Source organism: Psilocybe cubensis, chromosome 4, assembly GCF_017499595.1.
Source record: "Psilocybe cubensis strain MGC-MH-2018 chromosome 4, whole genome shotgun sequence".
Taxonomy (NCBI): Eukaryota; Fungi; Basidiomycota; class Agaricomycetes; order Agaricales; family Agrocybaceae; genus Psilocybe; species Psilocybe cubensis.
Genome location: NC_063002.1, coordinates 3,538,267 through 3,560,703, shown reverse-complemented (window position 1 = coordinate 3,560,703; position 22,437 = coordinate 3,538,267). Strand labels below are relative to the sequence as shown.

The window sequence follows — 22,437 nt, the reverse complement described above, 5'->3', positions numbered from 1 at the left end:
CCGTTAAGTTTGCCCCTGAGGCTTGCAACAAAGCTATGTGATTACATAAGCAGGGCTGGCAGTTCTCATGGTCACTGTGTGCACCTTAGCGCCGTATCTCTTTCACATACTCCTCGAAGGCGGCAAGTTGACGGTGCCCACTAATATTTACCTCTAATTCCCTCAACTTCCCAGAGGCCACCATTTCTCTTCTCAACGAATCTTGAAACGAAGCAGGCACTTCGGGGTTGCTTTGCGGCGCCATCGTCATCATCTACATTCTTTCACTTCTCCCTTTTTTGTTATAACTAGTAATATACAACATGAGTGTGGACCCGCGACGGCCAACGCGCCAGGATACTTTCGACCTGCGCGACCAGATCCATGCGGACGACAGCCAGAATCTACACGCCCATGCAGACGCGGCATTGAACTACGGCACGGACGACGAGGAGCACTCAGTCCTCGAAGACGACTCTGAGGTCGACGAAGGCGATGAGATGTTTGAGGAAGACGTCTCTTCTACGCTTTCTATTCCAAACGAATCAATCGACTTTGATATGGTGTATGCTTTGCACAGTTTTGCCGCGACGGTGGAGGGGCAGGCGAATGTCGTCAAGGGTGATAGTTTGTATCTCATGGACGACAACAACAGCTATTGGTGGCTGGTTCGAGTGCTCAAGACTCAAGAAGTCGGTTACATTCCTGCAGAGAACATCGAGACTCCCTTCGAACGTCTTGCCCGTTTGAACAAACACCGAAATATCGAGGTATGTATTGGTTTCTATGAGATTTCCATCAAGTTTTATATTATCTTTGTTATAGCTTGCTCTCCCCACTCAAGCTGAACAAGTTGAAATTGGCATCGGTGACAGGCGTAACAACGTACAGTTCCGCTCCGACACGAACTCCCCCACTGGAGGAGGCCGCGACAACAATGCCAACAACAGGAGAAGCATCCGCTTCAACTCCATTCGCTACCACCACCGCTTTATCCCGGGGCTCAAAGAAGGCGAAGTTGAGGACGAAGATGACGAATGGGACACTGATGGATTTGAGGAAGAAGATCTAGAGGTGGTGCAAGACCAAATGGAGGAAGACGAATTCGCGTCGATGTCGATGGATGTAGACGATGGAATGCACTGGGATGACTCGACAGCCGAGGATGTTCAATTGAACCTACCCTCGGGCGCCGGTGGGGGTGCTCCAATTCCAGATGCATTAATGCCTGGGTCGATGCGTGAGTATCAGGAACAACAAAGGCTTCGTGCACAGCAACAGGAGCAGCTACAACTGCAAGAAGAACAGCTTGTTCGCCAGAAGATGCAACAACAAATGCAATTACAGCAGCAGCAGCAACAACAGCAACAGCAACAGGCCATGGCACAACAACAGGCTGCCCAACAAGCTGCCCTTGCTCAGCAAGCCGCTCAACAAGCTCAACAGCAACAGAGACAAATGGATTCTAACGCTGCATCTGCGCAGGGTCCGCGCCGCATCGACCCTGCAGAAGTCACTGAGACCCGCAAGATGACTGCCACTCCGACCATCGCTCGCGATTCCGAGGACGGACGCACAGGGCAGTATCTCCCCAGCATTGTCGTCGAGGAGGAGCGCTCCAGGAGACTTCGTGACGACGAGTCGTCTCTTCTTTCCGATGAATCCTCGAAGAAGAAATCTAAACCCAAGGAGAAGATGGCCCCTCCCGTCAGCTCAGCCACATACAACAAGCAGCAGGCTCAACAGCAGGCCCAGCAGCAGAATGGGTCGAAGCTCCGCAAGGAGCCGTCCATCAAGAGCGAGAAGACCGACACTGAGGATGAAGGGAAGGACAAAAAGAAGAAGGGTGGAGTGTTTGGTGGCTTGTTTGGCCGGAAGAATAAGGACAAGCCGAAAGACAAGAGTCCATCGATTGCCTCGGTGGAGAGCAACGAGTTTAGTGGCAGGGCCTCGTCGGAGTCGAGCCGATCAAGCCAACGCCCTTCCGCGTCGGACGGCGGCATTTCGCCCACAACGTCCGCCGCTCAGCAGCAACAGCAGGCTATCAGCCTCCGGAATACTGTGGCGGACATGCGCGCCGGTTCAAACCAAGCCACCCCATCGACTCCCGAGCGCTCCAACACCCCCCAGGTCTCCGAGCACGTCAACCAGCTAAGGCAGCGCGATCAACAGCAATATACGTTGTACAAGGAGTATCTCAATCGATCACCCTCATCTCCGCCCGAGGCCCAGCCTTCGTACGGGCTGCAATCGGCTTCAGCTGTGATGCTCAGCTCGCCATCCTCGAGCTCTGCATTGGGTCCACCGACAACAAGGCCACGTCCAGGCTCGCTGATTCTCACTAGCCCGTCTGCCATCGATGGCCAGGCAAATCTGAGCGTTATCCGCGTATTTGCGGGCGAGAACCTACAAACCGAGGCGACGTTCAAGACTGTCCTCCTCAACCCGTCTACGACATCAACCGATCTTGTCCGGCAGGCTATTCAGCGCTTCAGATTACCCTCTGGCGAAGATGTAGATGATTACTATCTTACAGTCAAACAGGTTGAGGGTGGCGCGTCGACGGTGCTTCAGCCGGTCGAACACCCCCTGGTGGTCTTTGAGACCCTGCTCGAATCTACAGAGTTGCCCAAAGTAAAGCGCAGCAGCGTCGGGAGCATCAGCTCTATATCAAGCAACTTATCCATGCACCCCGCCATCAAGAAGCTGCCCATGAACGACTTCACAGACGACTCTGCCGTCAAGTTTTACTTGAACAGGAAGGGCGATCATCCATTGGATGACATTCTCAACGGAGAGGACGGAGACGAAACGCTGACCAGCCCCGACCGCTCACAGGCGGATTCCGACTTGCCACACAGTGGCAGCAAGTCGCAGTTCCTGACTGTATCAACAGTGGGCGGCGCGAACGTCGCGCCAGAGCGGTTCACATCGCCCGCGACGCGCTTCGCGATGCAACTCGTCATCTATGCCGAGGACCTGCCCAATGATATGGCGTTCCATCCACAGACAGAGGCGATTGTATTCAAGAACACGCTGACCGACCCGAACGCGCCTGTGCTCGTCTCACCGAATTTGAGGCGCAAGGTGTTTATGTTCCCGAAGAATGTGACAGTCGCAGAGGTAACGGAGATCAGCCTGGAAAGGTTTGGAATCCAGGATGGGGTCATTGATGGGGGAGATGAAGTTGAGGACAAGACGACGAAGCGTAGGAGTGGAGTCAGAGTCAGATATGGATTGATGATTAGCATCGATGGTCAAGGTAAGTATTTGTGGACTTTTAATCACAGTCAAATGTTCACTTTCTTTCCTTTTCTACCTAGAACGCGAGTTATCGCCGTCCAGCAAAGTAATCGATGCATTCCCTCGCCCGCCGCAATTCAAAGCGCCGAACAGTCAAAATTCTGTGAGCAAACGCCGTTCACTGGACTCCACTCAGCTCCTTGGATCGATAGACGACATCCGCCAGGATGATCCCGTCTTCGTCCTCCGCCGTTCCACATCCTATCGCAACTCCACCTCACGCAAACGCTTCTCTGCACCACTCGACGAAATTGCACTGCAGCACCTGCACCGCGAGTCGACCTCAAGTTTCAACTCCGAGGCCGTTGCGCAGCTGGAAGAGAAAGACAGGGAACGGGAGGGCGGCAAGCTCAAGCAGCCGTCGCGGCAGGAGATTATAGCTGCGCAGCGCGCTGCCACACGCGCGACACAAAAGGCGATCGTTTCCGCGTCGACCAATTCCGTGCGCGGGATGGACGTGTTGCTCCCTGGCAACGCGGTGCTCCGCAGCGCGCGATACGATACGGGCGACCGCATGCGCTACTCGTACGTCGAACCCGACGGCGAGACATATGATGTGAGTGATATCATTGAAGAGGAGTGGCGCGAGATGCACAACGGCGGTGGTGGTGGCGGGAATAATAACAAGAACGACCTACTTGAGGGCGTGTTCATCCGCAACAAGGACGGGATTGGGGAGAAGCTTGACAGGGTGCTGCATAAGATTCGCAAGGGCAAGGGCCGCGACCGGGGCAGCAGGGACTACGCGTCGCTGTCGAGCGTGAGTGCGGATAGCCGACCTTTGTCGACGTTGTCGGCTACACTCTCGACGTCAGAATATTCCGTGGACGACGGTGAGAATCCTTCGCGCTCGGTAACGCCAGGCTCTGCGGCGCTCGCTGGCAAAATGAATATGGAGAAGCGCGAGCCGACCGAGCAGGAAAGTCTCGCGCGCTCCACGCCTGTTGCTAATGCCAGCCCCGAACAGCAGAGGGCGGCTAGTCGACCCGGGACAACGACACCGACTGGCGTGCGGACGAGCCCGACGCCCACTGCGAACATCAACGCAAACAACCGGCGCAACCCATCCATCGCCTCAATCATGTCGGTCAATTCTGGAGGACGGTCTACACCCGTTCAATCTCAGTCAAGCTTGTCGCGCGTAGAGGAGGAGAATAGTAAATCCCGAAGCACGCCCTCTAGCACGCGTTCGCAGCAGCAACAGCGACGCATCGTGATACCCAAAGACGACTTTGGTCTGACGCAGATGATGTCGATTATTGAGTACAAGGCGTCCGTGCCCAGTAAGCCGACCCCGCGCCCACACCCTGTGGATGAGTTGCTGTTTGGCACGCCGCTGGATTTGCAGGCGCTGCACCCCTCGGTAAGGGATATATATGCGGATGGGTTCAAGCATCTCGAAGAGATTGACAAGGTGTGTTTTTTAATTTGCTTCGTACGTTGATATATATTAAAATCTCGTTAGGTTCTGGATAGTTATATTGGGAGGTCTGTCGTGGGCGCTTTCTAAGTTGATGCTTTTTCTCTCTTTTTCTTGCTTTACAGTTACTCGCTGTCATGATCATGCATTGCTCCACTCGTTTCTTTCTGGTCTGATCTTTTTCATTATTTTCCATTTCTTCGCTTCGCTTTCCCTGTATCCTATACGATCCAATACGGCCGCACTTTTTCTGAGAACATTGCAGCTGGGTATTGTTTTCTGCCTTTTACGAATTTTTTTGTGCTACATACTTTTTGCACTTTTAGCTACGCAGATGTTTGTGCTACATGCTTGCTGTTTGGGCCTTTTCGACGCTATTTATGCATATAATCCTTCCCGATCATGATTGCTATGGATTTATTCGACCATTGCACGAAATGGTGTTGGACCCAAAGGTGGGAGCAAGTAGGAACTCTTGGTGTGAGACCAAATTGAAGGTTACCGGCATATTCGTCGAGGTCAATTTGTAGGGCCGAATATCTTGAGCATGTTGAAATTGCCACCCATGAGGAGTGATTGTCCGGGGGGGCAGAGTGTAGGAATAAAATTCCTATGTATAACGCAATATGAGAAAATCAATTCAGCACCACGTCCATTTCGTCGATAGTCGAATGTTCATTTATGGTGCTTGACAAACTGAAAACTTCTGCGCCAGACGCCAAAGAATCGATCAACAAGGCGAGACGAGATTTGCCAAGGTTGGGTTCCTGTTCAATATCAGCCTAATGAAGTTAACAGTCTTTTGAGAATACATGCCTTGCGGATTTCTTCAAGATCGTCTCTAAATCCATCTGCAACGGAAGCCATCCAGAACTGGCGGAACCGGTCCTTCAGCTGCTTCTCTTTTTCCTGCGCATCGGCCTGATCACCTCCATCACCTGAGGGAAGAAAAGAGGGCAGAGTAGCTGGGGGAGGCGAGGGCGATGGAGAAAGTCTTCGAGGCGTTGCTTGAGTAGGCGCTGCGGCCTTTTCAGCTTGTCTTCCTCTGTTCCCGGTGGGTCTTTTATCGTCTTCGTCTTCAGAACTTGACTCAGATGAGGATGAGGAAGACGAGGACGACGAGGACGAAGAAGAAGAAGAAGATTCTACAGTCTTTGCTTTCGGCGTCGGTGTTGGAACTACAGCAGACTTGGGTGGCGAGACCTCCTCGTCGCTGGATGAATCTGACGATGAACTGGACTCGGAGCTCGAAGATGCAGCTCTTCTTTTTCTCTTGCGGTTTCGCTTCCTAGCTGGTGGTCTCGCTGCAGCAGGTGGCATTTTTATTTTTTTCTTTCTTGAAAACGAAGAAGGGTGGCGGGAGGTGAGGAAAAGAAAAAGTCGGCCAGGCAGGGCGGACCGCAAGCTTAATCGCTCACGTGCATACTTTGAGATGCAATTGGCACTCCCACGCAAGGCTGCGGCTCCGCAAACCTTTGCTCTTGACTGCCACCATCTCACCTTGGAACGTACACTCTTCTGAGAAGGATACGACCGAGCTGGTGCTCACAATTCTTGTTTTCTGCCCTCACTTTCTGTATTATGCCAGAATCCATCGACGCACCTATAGCACACCAGATTCAACAACGTCCAGCCCCAATATGCAATGCCCCAGAGGAAGTATTGTGGCTCATTTTCATGATTAATACTGAAGATCATAGTATTGATCAGTCATGTAGAGGTGCTCTCGACACCGCACGTAGAAGCTCACAGGTATGTCGGCGATGGAGGACAATCCTGCTTCAGACATCCTCAATATGGGCAAGACTCTTAGACGGGCGCTCTCTTGACCAAAAGTCTGGTCATTGGCGGGAAGAAGTACTTAGACGGAGTGGCTCGTCACTTCTCTGGATCAAATATCCGGATTGGAGGCCGAATAAAACCTTTTTCTCACCTTCATGTGGAATACTCGCCCGTTTGGAACATGCCAAGCCGCATTTACTTTCATTTTTTCGAACACTCATTCAAGAAAACTGGGGAAGAATTCAGAAACTTTCTTTCTACGTTTATGGGGAGAGGGACTGCATTGATATCAAGGGCGAAATAAGGCCTAGATCGCCAGGTCAGCAATCTTTCACTCTTCCTCCCTTGCTAAATGGCCAAAGTGGTGGTGAAAATCAAGAGAAAATACCCTGCAATTACGCTTCGCACCTTTATGAATTCAGATCAATGCACACTTATTGTAATCTGGATGTCGCTTGGATGTCGAACCTACGGATTCTATGTTTGGGAGGAAATTTCACTAACAAAGAAGTAACCAATATTCTGGCCCATACGCCATATCTAACCTCCCTGACACTCGGGCGTCACAACCTGGATCACAATTATGGCTGTCCACCAATACACTTGCCCCGTCTACAGACATTGAACCTGAATCAATGCTTGATGTATCTCCGAGATATTATTTTCCCAAATGACACCATATTGTATCTGTCTGGACCCGTGGCGTACGGTCGAAACTCCTACGAACAACATATCGCTACAAAGCTTCACAATAGGCTTGCGGCAACACCGCCAAACTCGATTGATTTGCGTTACAATTCTTACGGGTTTTCAGTTGCCGATATACTATATCATGGCACACTCGATATTAAGTTGAACAATGGTTTTTATGTCAAAGGACTATTTATGCAGAGCACTGATGGTCTGGAAGGGTTCCCAGATACATTGGCCTCTCCATCTTTCTCTCGGGTCACCACTCTGAAAGTACAGTGTAATGGCCTAATGGGACATCCTCCTCCATTTCACCATAGTTTCGAGCGATTTCTAGTACACTTTGACTCAGTCACAACACTACATGTCCGTGAACAAGACATCTACATTCTAATGAAGCACATCATCACCGACTCTTTATCAGAAAATGTCCTTTTCCAGGGGCTGCGACATCTCGTCATTTTTGAATTTGACTACATTGGCGTTTCTTTTTTCGAGTGCAAGTGTCGATACCATCCTGGACCGGCTTCTGGCTCTATTCAGCAATTCCTTAGGTTACGCAAACAACTAGGCATGCCACCCATTCAAGATTTGACAGTAGATCTTACCACCGCTGAATACCAAACGAAGGATTCGCGACCAGCGCTTAATATCGATCCAGCTCTGGATAGCTTCTTTGGAATAAATATTGTTTGGAAGGTCGACGAGCGCATGGTTTATATCAGGGATTGTGAAAAACAGGCGGAATAGTTTTTCACCACATGATTGCTTACTGGAAAGAGACTTGCAAGCTTCTTGTAGTCTCCCATAAAATATATTGTTTATTCGCTTCAATATTGGTGTATTAAGCATTAACGTGAGGTGAAATAGAGATGAAGGAAATTTAGAGTCGACTCTAATGCTTTTGATTGAATTTAAGTCATGTAGTCGAAAGCAGCGATGGTGCAAATTGCCGAAATATTCAAAGACCGCTTGAAGACGCTACGTGGAGCCTTCATGTCAGAGCAAAATCTACCACTTCAACGGCTCTCACCGAAAGGACCGGCTAGTCTATCGCTCCAGTATCTATAAAGCGCTGCCTCTAGAATATCATTAGAGCCTCGACTCTCGACAAAGAAACCCACCTACGCTCTGGAACTGGCACTACAACACACAGAGTTCTAACGTCAGCACATCCTCGGATCCGGACGTGTCCCGGAGTGGTACAATGTTCAGGGATATGAGTTTGCACGTCGTGAAGCCCATTGTGCTTTCCTCGGCTCAGCGATTCATACCAGTGAGCAGGGGTGTCAACTCTGGGCACGTCGGAAACACGATTATAGGGGCAACAAGGACGCATTGAAGGCGCTCAGCGTGATCAACACTGGTAACTGCCATCTCAAATAAGCGGAGGCAAACCCCTAGGACATTCACCCTAAATTAAGCTACCACATCAGTACAGATTCTTATCCTCCACTTGCTCTGAAAATTCTTACTCTGGTCAATTGTGGTGGTGTGTATTCGACACAATTATCCATGATCTGTATCACAACTATACGGAAATCGTGGATTTTGCTGCGCCGCCGCTATCGTAGGCTAGCGGCTAGTGCGCGAACCAGGGTGACGCGGATTTCGAACTTGTTCTCGATGTCTAGGCAGAGTACCGCCCTTGACAAACTTCATGGGCACTGAAGCATATATAACCTGCATGTGTGCGGAGAAGTTAAAAAATAATTTCTTTGACACTAGCTCAGTCTATAGCGTCGACAATGTCTGCCACTATCGAACAAGTCTCCGGACAGTCCTTTGACTACGTCATCGTGGGTGCGTCGGTATTTACCGTGACTTATGTACATACAGCACCCCTAACGAACTCTATCGATGTGTATAGGAGGAGGAGTAAGCATTCATAGCGATGTCTGCACCTTCGTAAGCTTCTAAAGAGTCTGCTTCTTTTCCATAGACTGCCGGCCTTGTTTTGGCCAATCGTCTCACCGAAGATGAGTCCGTGTCTGTCCTTGTCCTCGAAGCTGGTGCTGCCAACCTCGGAGATCCCGCTCTGTGTATGTTCCCCAAGCACAAAGCACATTCGGTATGCACCTGACTAAATCATATCAACAGTGACTCCCGCCACATTTGGATCTCAGTTCGGAAACCCACAATATGAGTGGGGATATGCGACTGTGAGTCCGGAGGATCAACATGCTTGCCTCCCGTTATAACCTAAACTCATCTGAACGTCGTGATGATTATTAGGAACCTCAAGCTCACTCTAACAACCGATCTGTTCCCTGGCCTCGGTCAGTTGTAGAATGACATCGAGGCTATATGCTCCTGACTTACCATTTTGCTCCTCTCAGTGGAAAGGGACTCGGAGGAAGCTCTGGAATCAACTTTTTCCAATACCACATGCCCACTGTTTCTGACCTCGACGGTTAGTCAAATTCCCAGCGTAATTATTATCTTGCCTGATTTCATACTCATGATTTATCCATCTTATCAAGCCTTCGAGAAACTCGGAAACTCAGGCTGGAACTGGGACCTCATCAAAAAATACCAGAAGAAATCTGAACGATTCGTCCCGCCGGCTGTGAAAACCGAGACGATGAACTATGACCTTTCGGTGCACGGCACGGATGGTGAGCATTGCTTTTATGTCCCTTCTGTCGTTGTGTGAATCAACTCTCCTTCAGGGCCACTTGTCACCTCGTATGTTGCAACCGAATCTGGGATTGAGAAGCCATATCACGATGTAAAATTTTTTGATGTACTATGTTTTATGCTGCGAACTAATAGAGAGCCATAGGCCCTCGCAAACCTTGGAGTGCAGCGCTCAGCCGATGCCGTGAGCTCCATTTTTTCCTGTGATGTTAAATTGGCCTATAACTGATATTCGCCTTCCTTAGACCTCAGGAAACGTGTGTAGACCCCCTAGTTACAGCAAAGGAGCGACAGATTTATCTAATTTATTGGTATCTTGAACAGCACAACGGTACTTTCCTCACCCACATGACGATCGACCCACAGACGCACGTCCGGACCTACGCTGCTAACGTGCGTTTTTTTTTTACTTTTTCACATGTAACATCAAGTTTCATACCATTATTCTTGACGCTAACCAGGCGTACTACGCACCCGTCGCCCACCGCAAGAACCTGACCGTTCTGACCCTCGCTCGAGCTGCTCAGATCGAATCGACGACCAGCGCTGATGGATTGTTGACCGCTACTGGTGTAGAGTTCATCTATGAGGATGCGAGACATTCGGCATTTGCGAAGAAAGAGGTTGTCTTGTCTGCTGGGTATGTTGAATCCCTCCCAAATTGCTGGTTAAATTGGCTCATAGTCATGTCGATAGATCTATTGTCGACCCCCAGGTATGGATTTCAGATGGAAATGTGTATAGGTACAATCTAATGTTCGCCTTATAGCTCCTTGAACTCTCTGGCATCGGTAACAAGGAGATTCTCAATAAATTTGAGATCCCCGTGAAGCTCGAGATCCCAGGTGTTGGTAGTAATATCCAGGAGCACATCCACGCTGGAGCCACATTTGGTTAGAACAAATGTTCCAGTTATAACCAGTTTCTGAACTTACAATTATTCTTAGAAATCTCCGATGAAAAGAAGGATGAAGTCCTCACTTTTGACTGCTTGCGCGATCCAGCTGAACTTGGAAAGCAAATGGTTCAATTGTAAGACTGCCTTAGTCTCTTACGTTCGACTTCCGTACTAACAAAATTCACAGCATGACCGACGGCACAGGTGTCTTTGGTATGGGCCTCAGCATGATGTCCATGCTCCCTCTCTCCAAAATCAGCCCCAACGCAGAGCAGATCTACGCAGACCTTGAGAAGAGCCTCGAGGAGGGCATCGCCGCAAACAGGTACACGCCCCTGCAACAGAAGCAGTACAAGCTCCAGCTGGAGACGTTAAGGAAAGGACAGCCAAACTGCGAGACTCTACTCGCGCAGGCTGCGCAGCCGATCCCAGGGATTGCAGAGGATGGAAAGAAATACTTGTCGCTTTCGTCGCTGTTGAATAACCCATTCTCCCGTGGATCCATTGTAAGTCATGTTGTGCTCTGAATGTGGGTGTGTATGGACGCTGTTTTCTCATTGATATATGTAGCACATCAGGTCTACAAACCCTCTGGACCACCCTTCCATGGATCCTCACTTGTTTGAGGAAGAATATGGTTGGTCTATTTATGCACATTCAACAATCGAGCCCACCGAGTTCTGATAAACTCGGTCATTACCAGATCTCCGCATCCTCGTAGAGATGTTTAAGTGGAACCGCCGTGTAGTCCAGACAGAGCCATTGAAAAGCTTCGTAAAGCGTACGTATCTCCATCTATTGTTCAGTAGATTTTGCTTATTCATCTGCTTTGCAGAAACCGAGGTCTTCCCTGGTCCTCAAGTCCAGACCGACGAGCAGATTGCCAGTTAGTAGCCATTTTCTCAATTCCCACTGCCAAATGCTTACAATATGTCTCCTAGACCACATTAAAAACACTATCTCGACAGTGTACCGTACGTGATCTTTTTCCCATGTAAAACTTTCAAAATTAACCAGGTAATGCTGTAATTCAGACACTATTGGGTCTTGCTCTATGCTCCCCTTGGCCGATGGAGGTGTCGTAGACACAAAACTCAAGGTACGTACAATTCCAATGCAGATACCTGCGCTAATAATTATTCTGACAAATTTTTCCAGGTATACAACACCTCCAACCTTCGCGTTGTAGATGTTTCTATTGTCCCGCTCCACGTTACCGCCCACGTTCAAGGTATGATTCCCATTTACTATGAAAGGCATATGAATTCTAATCAATAATTTATTGTAGCCATTGCTTTCGCTATCGGCGAGATTGGTATGTTTTATTGGTTGCTGTGATCTCACTACGAATTGACGTAATCTTTTGTAGGCGCCGACATCATCAAGGGGAAGCTCTGAGAGTCTAGACTTTATCGAGAACATCTTTTATTGTGGATGCTTAATACATGTAATATGTAATTTATTCTCTGTACATTTGTTATGATTTTCCAGGAGCATATAAATCATTTGGATTCATCATCAATCTATACGAAGCTTGAACTTTCCCAAAGGTCTCTGGTCTTCCTATGCGCCTATTGATTCGATTCAAGGACGTTTGATGAGTGCGTCAGCCCGCATTAGTGTTCCATCTATGGAAGAAGGAACATCTATGGAGCCTTGTAATTTGAAGCCCATACCCTGGTATATGTGGACCTATTCGAATTATCAGCGTTGTTACGCTTTCCGATTGATGATCAAATCCACATACGTTAACCTCATTGGAAGCAGCAAGGCCAGCAAAAGTGCCAGATTCTCTGGTTTGATAAGCCTGCATATTTTGATGTAAAGTCGCCTAAATGATAAACAACAAGGTCACCAACCTTTTGATAACCTATATCAACCAGAGCAGTTCCATATCCTTTCTTCTGATGCGCCGGATGTGTCGCCAGCATGAAGCACCACCAATAGCGTGTCCTATCCTTAATAAGCTTCGTTAGTATAGGCGATATCCGGTTATCAGATTCGGTGCACCTCTGGGACGAAAAGTTTGTTGACGAACTCCTCCATCAGTGCTGGATACTGTGAACATTGTGCTCACCGTTCCGAATTATGACATATACTTATATGAGGTTCACGTACAGTCTTCCCCAGCCAGATTTGTGTTTTTTCACTGCATGCATTAACAAAGTCGTTATACCCCTCCGCGCGCTGTGCTTCACTATACATGAGAGTCAGTGCTATCCTTTGGCAGATCGGCCGTGCAGCTAAGGAAACTCACGTCGCAAAAAGGGCCTTTCCTGGAGCAAACCATGATGCACAGCTTACAATTTCCTCCTTCCCTTCTATATTTTTGACTGTCACAACCCACAGCTCGCCCTCCAGGACTGTTGCTCGGTAGATTGAGTTCCAATAGGGACAACTGAGGCTATAGTCTCCTCCCAAAAAACTGGCAATCATTGGATCTTTCAAGAGTAGTAAACTTCTTATCAGAACATCGCTCGTTGAGGTATATTGACGAGCACTAGCGCACCGTCAGCAAAAGCCTGTTCGCTCAGATCCCATAGTTGCTTCAGCTGCTCGTCTAGATGTGGAATATCAGATAATCTGTGAGTATAATCTGGATGATGGACAAAATTAACGAACCACTCAAGCTCTGGAGGCGTTTTACTGTATGCGCTGTCATTTCTTGCCGCAGTGAGTGTCGTAGTGAGTGTGCGCATTGCGGCTCGGCGTTTTCAAATCAAGCAGACAACTTATTTATAGCACGGCTGAAACGGCACCGGATATTGTCCGGTGCTCACATGTAAGGAGAAAGACTTCATTCTGCATGGACGTTCAAAGCTGAGGAATTGACCGCCCGCTTTATATGCAACATGAATATTGAATATTGAAGTCCTCGAACACCAACCGGAGTGTTACGTATTTTTTCCAAACACACGGGAGTGTGAGGCTCGCTACTTGTGCGTGTGGCTGATACTGATACTGATACTCAAAATATTATATAATTTTTCACGTGACTCGGTTCAACAGAGACAGAGCGCGTCTCTCTCTCTAGTGTCGCGTTGCGCCTCCAGACCTCCTCATCTTTACGGGAACTCCCTCTTTTTATGGAATCGCTTACTACTTCGCACTCAGGACCTAACCCGTCGAGGCCTCCTGATATATCTGTTATCAGTTCCAATCCCACTGTCATGCCGCCGCCTCATATCCAAGAACTTATTCCCATGGACCGTCAGGCGAGAGAAATTGAAGGTAAGTTCATCTATATACTGAACCAAACCACTCTATTTTTACGTATATTCTACATAGACTATGACATACTACATCATGATCCGTCATCGTTGTTCAGGGTAACAACCCCTGCACATTACACTACGCGCAAGAATTCATTTTTGATGGTCACAAATGTAGAAAAAATTTGATTAGGAATATTGATTAAACGACGGGCGAAAAAGTGTTCAAAAATTAGTTGTTAAAATTCGAATGTGACAATGAATTTACACGATCAGTGAAAATGACCACATATTTATACTTTTCGATCCGAACTAAGTCAATATTTAGTATTAAAAGGCTTAGTTAGGACAATTAGAAATCCACGACCACCGAATATATTATGTGTTGCAATTGTTTCTCGCTTGTGATGAAGACAATTGAACATTCAATATAAATTGATTCTTTTGTGATATCTACAAAAACACTCGTAAATTTTAAAGTTATGAACTTCATAAAATAATAAACAAGTACCTGTCTTGTACTGCGCCTGTACTTAACCCGTACTGGTCCCAAACTGGTCCAATAGTTGTCTGCTCTTGAGCCTTTCGCCGGCTGATCCCACGTGATGTCCGGCTATCGATCCCCGCCATCCGTCGGCTGGATCCTTAGCCTACCTTGATTTTTTTTTTTTGAATAGAGTGCTTCTTTTGTTCGAGTCAGTAGTGAGTCCATTTGTAGTCTCAAATTTATCATTTTTACCCACTTGTATGATGTTATGAATCTCAGTTCGGTCAATGGTAGGTAGGAAAGCAGTTTTTCGGACTCTAAAAAGGATGCCTGCCGTCCCCCGGCCGCCTCCAAGGCCCTGAAACTTGAAGACTCGACTCCGGGGGGACTCACCGCTCCCTCACAGATACGAATAATTGACCCAGCGCTTTCGCTGAGCAAAGATCTCCCTGGTCCGGGTAACTTAGAGCCTGAGGTTTTACAGGTTTTTGTGGTGAGACCCCCACTCTGGATATCATGATGCAGTTTCCATATTAGGTACGCTGATTCCGTCATGGACCTCATGGATCATGCATGTTGTAGGGATAATGATACTAATCACCACTGACAAATCAAACCCCACTGGTTGTAACCTCTCACCTAGATCCTGATCCTAGCCACGATAGCGACATGCATAAAGGTCGCCCCTCGTTCCGAATATCTGCGTATATGCTGACCACGTCGTCTAGGGAGGAGCGCTGCTGAGAGGGCGAGGCGTATATCGGAGTATCAAGAGAGCTTGAGAAATGACGATGACGGACGTTCCGAGCTCCAGAGAAGTGATCACCCTACATTCTCTCCAAATACTTATACATTAACGCAATGCATTAAGCGCCAGCACCCCAAATTGTCCAAACCTCGACAGCAGAACGGCCAGAGACATCCAGCATCAAGAAATCCAAACTCACGCTTGCGGAAATAAGGCACCGTCAGAATTCAATCCTTGTATCTTCCGATGCCGTCGTGAAGGTGTCTCCCCCAACGTCTAATGTTGAGGTTGATAAAATCAATGCACAAGGTACTCATAATAATAGCACAATCCATATGCCCAGTGTGTTTCTTAGACTGAATTATAGGTGTTATCCACACATCGGAGACCGACATCGTTGATCAAATTCAAAGTCAGTTCTCAAACGCACTTTCTCTCTCACCTCTTCAAGGCATTCGGAGAACGCAACAATCCGATACTCCAGAGTTCTATAACACGGGTTGGTTCCTTCTTTTACGTTGCGTTAAACCCATCTAATGTCGATCGTGGCAGGTCGTTACTTTCAAAATGCGACTAAATTTAAAAATATTCTTTCATCGTCATTGGTTTCGTCTTTCAATGGGCTTTTACAAAACCTATTCCACAGAAGCTCCCAGGCAGCATCTGGCTCTTCCCTGGTTGGATCGAAGCAAGTTCGGGAACATATTCTGCAGGAAGTCTACGGCTCAAAAGAACAGCCGAGGGTAGATTCTGCCGCAACAAAACATAGCCCAAAGGATATACGTACCGTTTACAAAATTTTCGACAATTTGGAGCCTGATGTGACTGTTTATGCAACTTGCCCTGATTTAAACTGTTGTTCCCTGTATCCCCCCACTCTCCACAAGGAAGACATACCGGAATATCCTTTACAATGCACCGAGGTTAGATACGGTAAGCCATGCGGGGCATCCCTTGCAGGAGATTTTACATCCAAAGGTGGAAAAGTGACTCCAGCCCCCATAAAACCATATTCATATCATCACTTCAACGATCACGTAGCTGCCATGCTTTCTAGACCAGGAATAGAGGACGCCATTGAGTCTTACATGAAAAAGAGCTGCACAACCGGATCCAGTCCCCTCGAAACAGAGCTTGCAGACATTATGGGTTCCAGTGAGCTTCGAGATTTTCTTGATCGCTCAGGCGAGCCTTTTCTTCGAGCCACTGGCACAGAACTTCGTCTTGTTTGGTCACTTGCAACAGACTGGTACAATCCTCACACCAACAAGGCCTCAGGAAAGATAGTGTCTACTGGCGTTGTGGGAATGATTTGTCTTAGTCTTCCCCCAGACATCCGATACTCAGAAGAAAATATCTATCTATGTGGAATTATCCCTGGCCCTCAAGAACCTGCCCTTGACGCGATCAACCCCTTTATCACACCCCTTATGCATGATTTAAACACCTCCTATCATCCTGGCACTTACTTTTCCCGTACATTCAAATATGCCAATGGACGTGTATGTCGTTCAGCAGTCATTCCGCTCATTGCCGACACATTGGCGTCTAAAAAGGTTACTGGGCACATCTCTCACAGCAGCAATTACTTCTGCTCTAGATGCCGACTGCCTCGAAACCAGATTCACAATTTGAACTGTGTTAAATGGCCCCCTGCATTAAGTCGTGCCGAACATATTATACACGCCGAAGAATGGAAGGCTGCGTCATCTTTTAAGAAGCAAGAACTTCTTGCCAGAAAAAACGGCGTTCGGTGGTCTGCGTTGCTTCTCTTACCGTACTGGCAACCTAGCAGATGGGCGATAACAGACGGACTCCATGTTCTGCTTCTCGGTGTTGTTCCTCGTCATTGCAGGGACCTGCTTGGTCTCAACATGAAAGGTCTTCCCTCAGAACAAGATGACGACAACGACGAGCCATCCCCTCCTCCCATCTTGATGGATAAAGCTCGAACCGCCCTTTCTACCGGATCACCAAGTCAGTTGCATAAGTTTGATATGAAGACTTTAAGCCATCTTTGTAAAGAACGGGATGTTTTCGTGCCTTTGCACAAGAATGGTCGCCGGAAAAAAGATTATATTGGCGCATTATTGGTTCGTTTAATCAATATTATTCTTTTTTCCACACTCATCGCTCTTTTTAGGGCCAGGATGTCTCTTCAAAAGGATTATCTTTGATTGACTTACCGGAAAACATGGGACTATCAAATCTACTAGATGGAGGAAACACACCTTCCTTGCAAGCCGCTCCGGGTACAATGTCTACCGAAGCAGACAACCATTCTGCCAAACAACCGATCAAGAAAACAAAGTACAAGCCCATTCCCATCATAACTAAAGAAATGCTGTCCCGCATTCGTCAGGACTCGGAATTGACCCTTCGTCCATCCTGGCAAGCTAATCTCCCTAAAGAATTTGGATCTCCTAGCCATGGAAAATTAAAAGCCGACCAGTGGAGAACGGTGATTGAATTTGATTTACCGGTGTCGCTCATTCAAATTTTGGCCACCCAGAAGCCCTCTGGCTCTTTACAGAGGGATTCCCAGCTTCATAAACTCGTCATTCTTACCGTTGACCTCGCTATGGCCCTGAGCTGGGGCTTATCAAGACGCACCTCCAACAAACACATAGACAAATACACAATGTATATGAGCCGATATCTTTCTGGAGTGCAAGACCTGTTTCCGGATTATGCACTGAAGCCAGTCCACCATTACGCCCTGCATATGCAGGATATCCTTCGCCTATTTGGACCTTTGCATGGCACATGGGCGTTTCCGTTGGAAAGGCTGATAGGAGTGTTGCAAAAATTCAAAACAAATTCTAAGCCGGGTGAGTTTTTTTCTGTATCTAACAAATCGAATCTTTGTGGATTGAATCCCATCGCCACAGGAGAAATGGAGGAAACTGCCATGAGAACGTTCTGTAGACGATCCAATCTAATACGCTGGGTTGGAACAGATGATTGTCCGCCGGCTCTCCAAGAAGCCTGGAAAGAATTTAATACCAAACGAAGGAATCTAGAGTCTGGGGAGCTTGCCCATCAGCTTCCAGAACTTGAAACAGACCTGCCATACCCCCAAATAGACCCGCTGGATTACCTAGGCCCCGACATCTGTCGTCTTCGCAGTCGAGAAACTCTGATGGCAGATATGGAACAATCGTTCATCGCAAACTTTACCCCCTCTAGAATCCCTGGAAGCAACCTTTACTTTTCGCCGCATTCCATAGAGGTCTTTAGTTCGTTTTATCGGGGCAGCCTACAATTTTCCGACTATCTACAATCAGAAAAGCACAGTGTCATATACTTTAGTCCAAACTCGGAATCTCAAGACCTGGCTCCTGCACAGATTCGCCGAATCTTCCGGCATACACATCTTCACGGGCCCAAAAGTATCACTGACATTTTTGCCGTCGTGCATTGTTATATTCCTATCAAACTTGCTAAGGACCCATTTGCCCCCTATGTCGACTTTAGAGCTGCAATTTTTGCGACCGAACCGTCGCCAACCTTCCATATAATCAAGAGCTCTCAGATCCATTGCCACGCAAACCGTCGTCCATGGGATACCTCGTCTGTAGCAATGAGGGCGGTTGATAGGGTGAGTATCTTTTATCTACGAGAATTCTGTAACTTAGACCGGCCACAGAACTATTGACGTTTCGTTTGTTCTATGGAGGGAATAGCGAGGGCGTTTCGTTCATGTGCAGCAAAGCAGTAGATATGTTGGCTGTAAAATGGATTATCTAGCAATGCAAAGCGTGTAACTTCGACGAAAAGCAGAGCTGGTGGTTTGATTGTGATCGAACACTGTATCTAAATCTGTGAGCTTCGAATTGGGGTGCCACTAATAATTGTTATGCGGTGAGTCGGCATAAGACTTGTTTTTCCAACGGGCTCGTATCTGATATGTAGATTTACCAGCGCGCCACCCAGCTCTATAAAAAATTAAACAGAGGCTATGTAGTAGACAACGACTAGCCAATGCTACAGAGTGCCTATGTGTACAAGGACTATCCAAACATCCATTTGTGGTACTAGTAATGACTCTGTTGGTCGCGTTCAGTCGCGCTGTTCTGTGTGGCTAAATTGGGCGTTCCATCAATAGTTAATCAGACATCTGCACGCGCCGAAGTAGTTAAAGCAGAAAATGGATCAAATTCGAATTAAACCTCTCCTTCTTCGCTTTATCTTCAGCGTTTTTCTCCCTATCAATTGCTACGATGGCTTGTCAGAAGCGTCAATGATCCAAATATATTCTCGCTTCCAGTTGGCCTCATTGTAAGGATGCAATAAGTGTAGCCACTCCTTGAATGTATAAATATCGGAATATCAAACCCTACATCACAGCATAAACCCTCCCTCACTAATTATATCTCAATATGGCCTTTAGAGTTCGCTACGTTCCACTCTCTCCTCAAGGCTCTAAACCTCGGGCGATGACCTCTGAAACAGAACTCAAACCCTTTGAATTTGTCCCACTGTCGCAGGATATCATCAACAAAGCAAAGTGAGACCGTATTTTCTTAGCTTATTTAGATGAAAATGACTGATAAGCCTTTCTACTTCAGAAAAGGTTTCGAGGACCTCATCAATGAGCTATGCCCACTCCCGACCCCTGAGCAGACCTCATTCGCGCACAATGATTTCTCCAATTTTGCCTCCACGTCGACGTTCCCATTCGATGACATGCAGTCTCGCCTCCATTTCTTCAACCCGACTCCTTGTCAGAAGAGCAGCACCAATTTTATTCCTTGCTGGATCAAATTGCCGGATCTGAATTGCCCAGACTCTATCCCACACAGGATTCTTCCGACGTGCAAATGGGAACAGACACCGTCTTCGACAAGTTTCCTAGCTTCGAAGGTGACATGACCTGGAATCTTACCGACGAACAGCTTATGGAGCTGGGGAGTTGGGAGATATCTCCAGACGATATCTTTGTTCCCAAAACTGCGTCTGAGCTCGAGGATTTTGCCACGCCCGTGAGGTCAAGGGAGTGGCTGTGTTGCCGTGGGGGCAATCACCACAACGTGATGGCAGTGTGACCTAGTGAAAGAGGTATATAACGAAGACATTAGTCCTGCTTGTTGAGGATCCATGAGAAATACGACATAGTTTAGGATCCATAATATGTTAAGCTGTGTTAGATACGCCTACACTAGGTCCTTCCTCTCTTTTGAGACCTCTCCACACAGATCAGTAATGGTGACATTACTGTGACTATCAGGGTTTGCCGCCCCGGCAACACAGCCACTCCCTTGACCTCAAGGGAGGGGTTGTTTTCTCGGTAAGCTCCGGTGGGTGCCCCCTGGTTCTTACTGCGTTGCAACATTGCAGATAAGGAATGCTGCGACAATTATGATCGATGGGCGGCATTACTCATACTCAGTCATAGGTACAGTGTAACTAATAAATAAAAATATAGTATTAATTTGGTGGTGGTTGTACAGATGCATTGACGAACCTCATCTAACTTCAAGTGAACATACAGATACAGATATATTAACACAGGGTGATGGCTAGATGGCTGATGATACAGAGTTGTGCGTCGTGTTGAAATTGGATATAGGTACAGTGAGGATTAGGTGCGTCTGCTATGCTGATTCGTGTCGTCGTCGTATACCGTCAAGAAAGGGTCGTGAGGAAGGCGTGGGGATTGGAAACACAGGTCCGGTAACTCGAATGGTATCTGGTTCTGCTCCCCGTAACACTGTCGCTCAAGTTCCTCCATCTGCTTTCTCATGTTTTCCAGGTCTGACGTATCCAAGGGAGGGGTTGTTTTCTCGGTAAGCTCCGGTGGGTGCCCCCTGGTAAGAACAGCTGGTTGTTGACAGCCATCGAACGTAGCTCTTTGTGCACTGTGAGGCCTGTAGGGAGCGACAACGGTGCTCAAAATACCGGCACCGAATGACGGACTGCGCCGTTGACAACAATCCGTTAGAGATGATGAAGCTCAGCATAAAAAAATCATGAAGCCTCTTGAGGTCTACGAAGAGACTGCGGTCGGTGACAACTCACCGGCATAAGTGCCCAAAAAATGGCTGTACGCGTCAGCACTTGGAGAACACGGACTTGCCAATGCACGCGATTTCGAAACACCTGCTAGACCTTAAAAAGAGTGACCAGTCGTTGAAAGGGAGACATTATCCACCCAGATTCCGCCTCTTTCACTATTAATTAGATCCTTTGTCAAGCACCACGCAATGTTGTCGTATTTTATCTCTTTTGTGGTAGTGTTCAGCACCGCAGTCTGTGCACATAACAGCGGAAACAGCCCTATCGCACCTATTCAAAAATTTTATTCCTCGGACTTTGTCAATCCAACTCCTCCGAATATAACGAATGACCTATCCCATTTCTGTAGCATAAATTGGACGTCAACGTAAATCATATAGTCAGCGGTTTTGTGAGCGCATTATTGAAACCCCTATTCAAAAAAGTCATCAGCATCGATTGAACTATTTCCTTTAGATATACGTAAGCCCTAGCCAGCAAAAAATACGTGTAGATGGAGCGGTGGATGGGTCATTGGAAGTTAGCTTATTCGACTTCAAAAACACCACGGCGAATGGTACACAAGTCTCCAATTCCATTATGTCCTTCGTAGGCGGAGCAACGGAGCCTGTATGCTCTTCCTTTTTGTTTGTCCATTCAACTTTGGGTTCCTGTAATCAATATGGAGTCAAGCCTTTTGTTCAGCTTTTCCCGGAGAATTTTTTAGCACAATCGAATGCAGTGTTTGAGGGAATTCAACATGATGATATTTACGGACCTGTTACTGCCTGAACATTTTCAGTAAGCACGTCATTAATGACTGCAAGATAATACTGACGACAAGGATAAATTGTAGCAAGGGAGTACCCTTAAGATCACATTTTTTCTAGATTCCACAAACAGATTGGTCAGGTTTGATTTTGCGGCGTCGAATACCCTTAGGACGTTTGCCACCACTCGATTTTTCAACATTATACCGGGCCCAATAAATTCCACGGTATTCGAAACTTCTTGTCAATGACGATAGTTATGACCAGTGGAAGGAGTCGACGCTAACTGAAAAGCATGACGCTTGACGGCGGGAGCGCTTGGATGCCACTGTGGAGTATTGGGAGTATTATGCCAAGCCGCAAGTAATAGTGTACTGTGTTAAAATGGCGATACCGGAGTGTACTTTGCAGTAAATCCTGGCAATTGGAGCAGTAGATTGGCCGCCGATTGATTGAAAAAATATGACTTGCGGTTCTCGCTCTGGTTTGCCACTCAATTCTCATTCCGAGC

The 22,437-nt window shown here is 47.4% G+C and overlaps 5 protein-coding genes across 5 annotated transcripts; 4 read left to right on the top strand and 1 right to left on the bottom strand.

Moving 5' to 3' along the window:
• Nucleotides 1-302: 302 nt before the first annotated feature.
• Nucleotides 303-4,792, top strand: JR316_0005330 (Tip elongation aberrant protein Tea4; the record flags this gene model as incomplete). The annotated part of the gene is made up of 4 exons (XM_047891090.1): nt 303-749; nt 805-3,241; nt 3,303-4,696; nt 4,748-4,792. 4 exons carry the CDS (start codon nt 303-305, stop codon nt 4,790-4,792), a joined length of 4,323 nt encoding a protein of 1,440 aa, XP_047750851.1.
• A 687-nt stretch (nt 4,793-5,479) lies between these two features.
• JR316_0005329 (uncharacterized protein) lies at nt 5,480-6,022 on the bottom strand (the record flags this gene model as incomplete). Its single annotated transcript, XM_047891089.1, has 1 exon — nt 5,480-6,022. One exon carries the CDS (start codon nt 6,020-6,022, stop codon nt 5,480-5,482), a length of 543 nt encoding a protein of 180 aa, XP_047750850.1.
• Nucleotides 6,023-7,369: 1,347 nt separating this feature from the next.
• Nucleotides 7,370-7,924, top strand: JR316_0005328 (uncharacterized protein; the record flags this gene model as incomplete). Its single annotated transcript, XM_047891088.1, has 1 exon — nt 7,370-7,924. One exon carries the CDS (start codon nt 7,370-7,372, stop codon nt 7,922-7,924), a length of 555 nt encoding a protein of 184 aa, XP_047750849.1.
• Nucleotides 7,925-8,922: 998 nt separating this feature from the next.
• JR316_0005327 (GMC oxidoreductase family protein Mala s 12) lies at nt 8,923-12,110 on the top strand (the record flags this gene model as incomplete). The annotated part of the gene is made up of 23 exons (XM_047891087.1): nt 8,923-8,985; nt 9,117-9,216; nt 9,275-9,336; nt 9,410-9,453; nt 9,514-9,587; nt 9,658-9,792; nt 9,847-9,905; nt 9,960-9,998; nt 10,060-10,071; nt 10,139-10,207; nt 10,276-10,454; nt 10,511-10,529; nt 10,584-10,707; nt 10,762-10,846; nt 10,900-11,218; nt 11,283-11,349; nt 11,416-11,493; nt 11,548-11,598; nt 11,654-11,686; nt 11,747-11,811; nt 11,871-11,943; nt 12,001-12,027; nt 12,082-12,110. 23 exons carry the CDS (start codon nt 8,923-8,925, stop codon nt 12,108-12,110), a joined length of 1,806 nt encoding a protein of 601 aa, XP_047750848.1.
• A 7,431-nt stretch (nt 12,111-19,541) lies between these two features.
• On the top strand, nt 19,542-20,034 carry JR316_0005326 (uncharacterized protein; the record flags this gene model as incomplete). The annotated part of the gene is made up of 2 exons (XM_047891086.1): nt 19,542-19,669; nt 19,731-20,034. 2 exons carry the CDS (start codon nt 19,542-19,544, stop codon nt 20,032-20,034), a joined length of 432 nt encoding a protein of 143 aa, XP_047750847.1.
• Between the last annotated feature and the right edge of the window lie 2,403 nt (nt 20,035-22,437).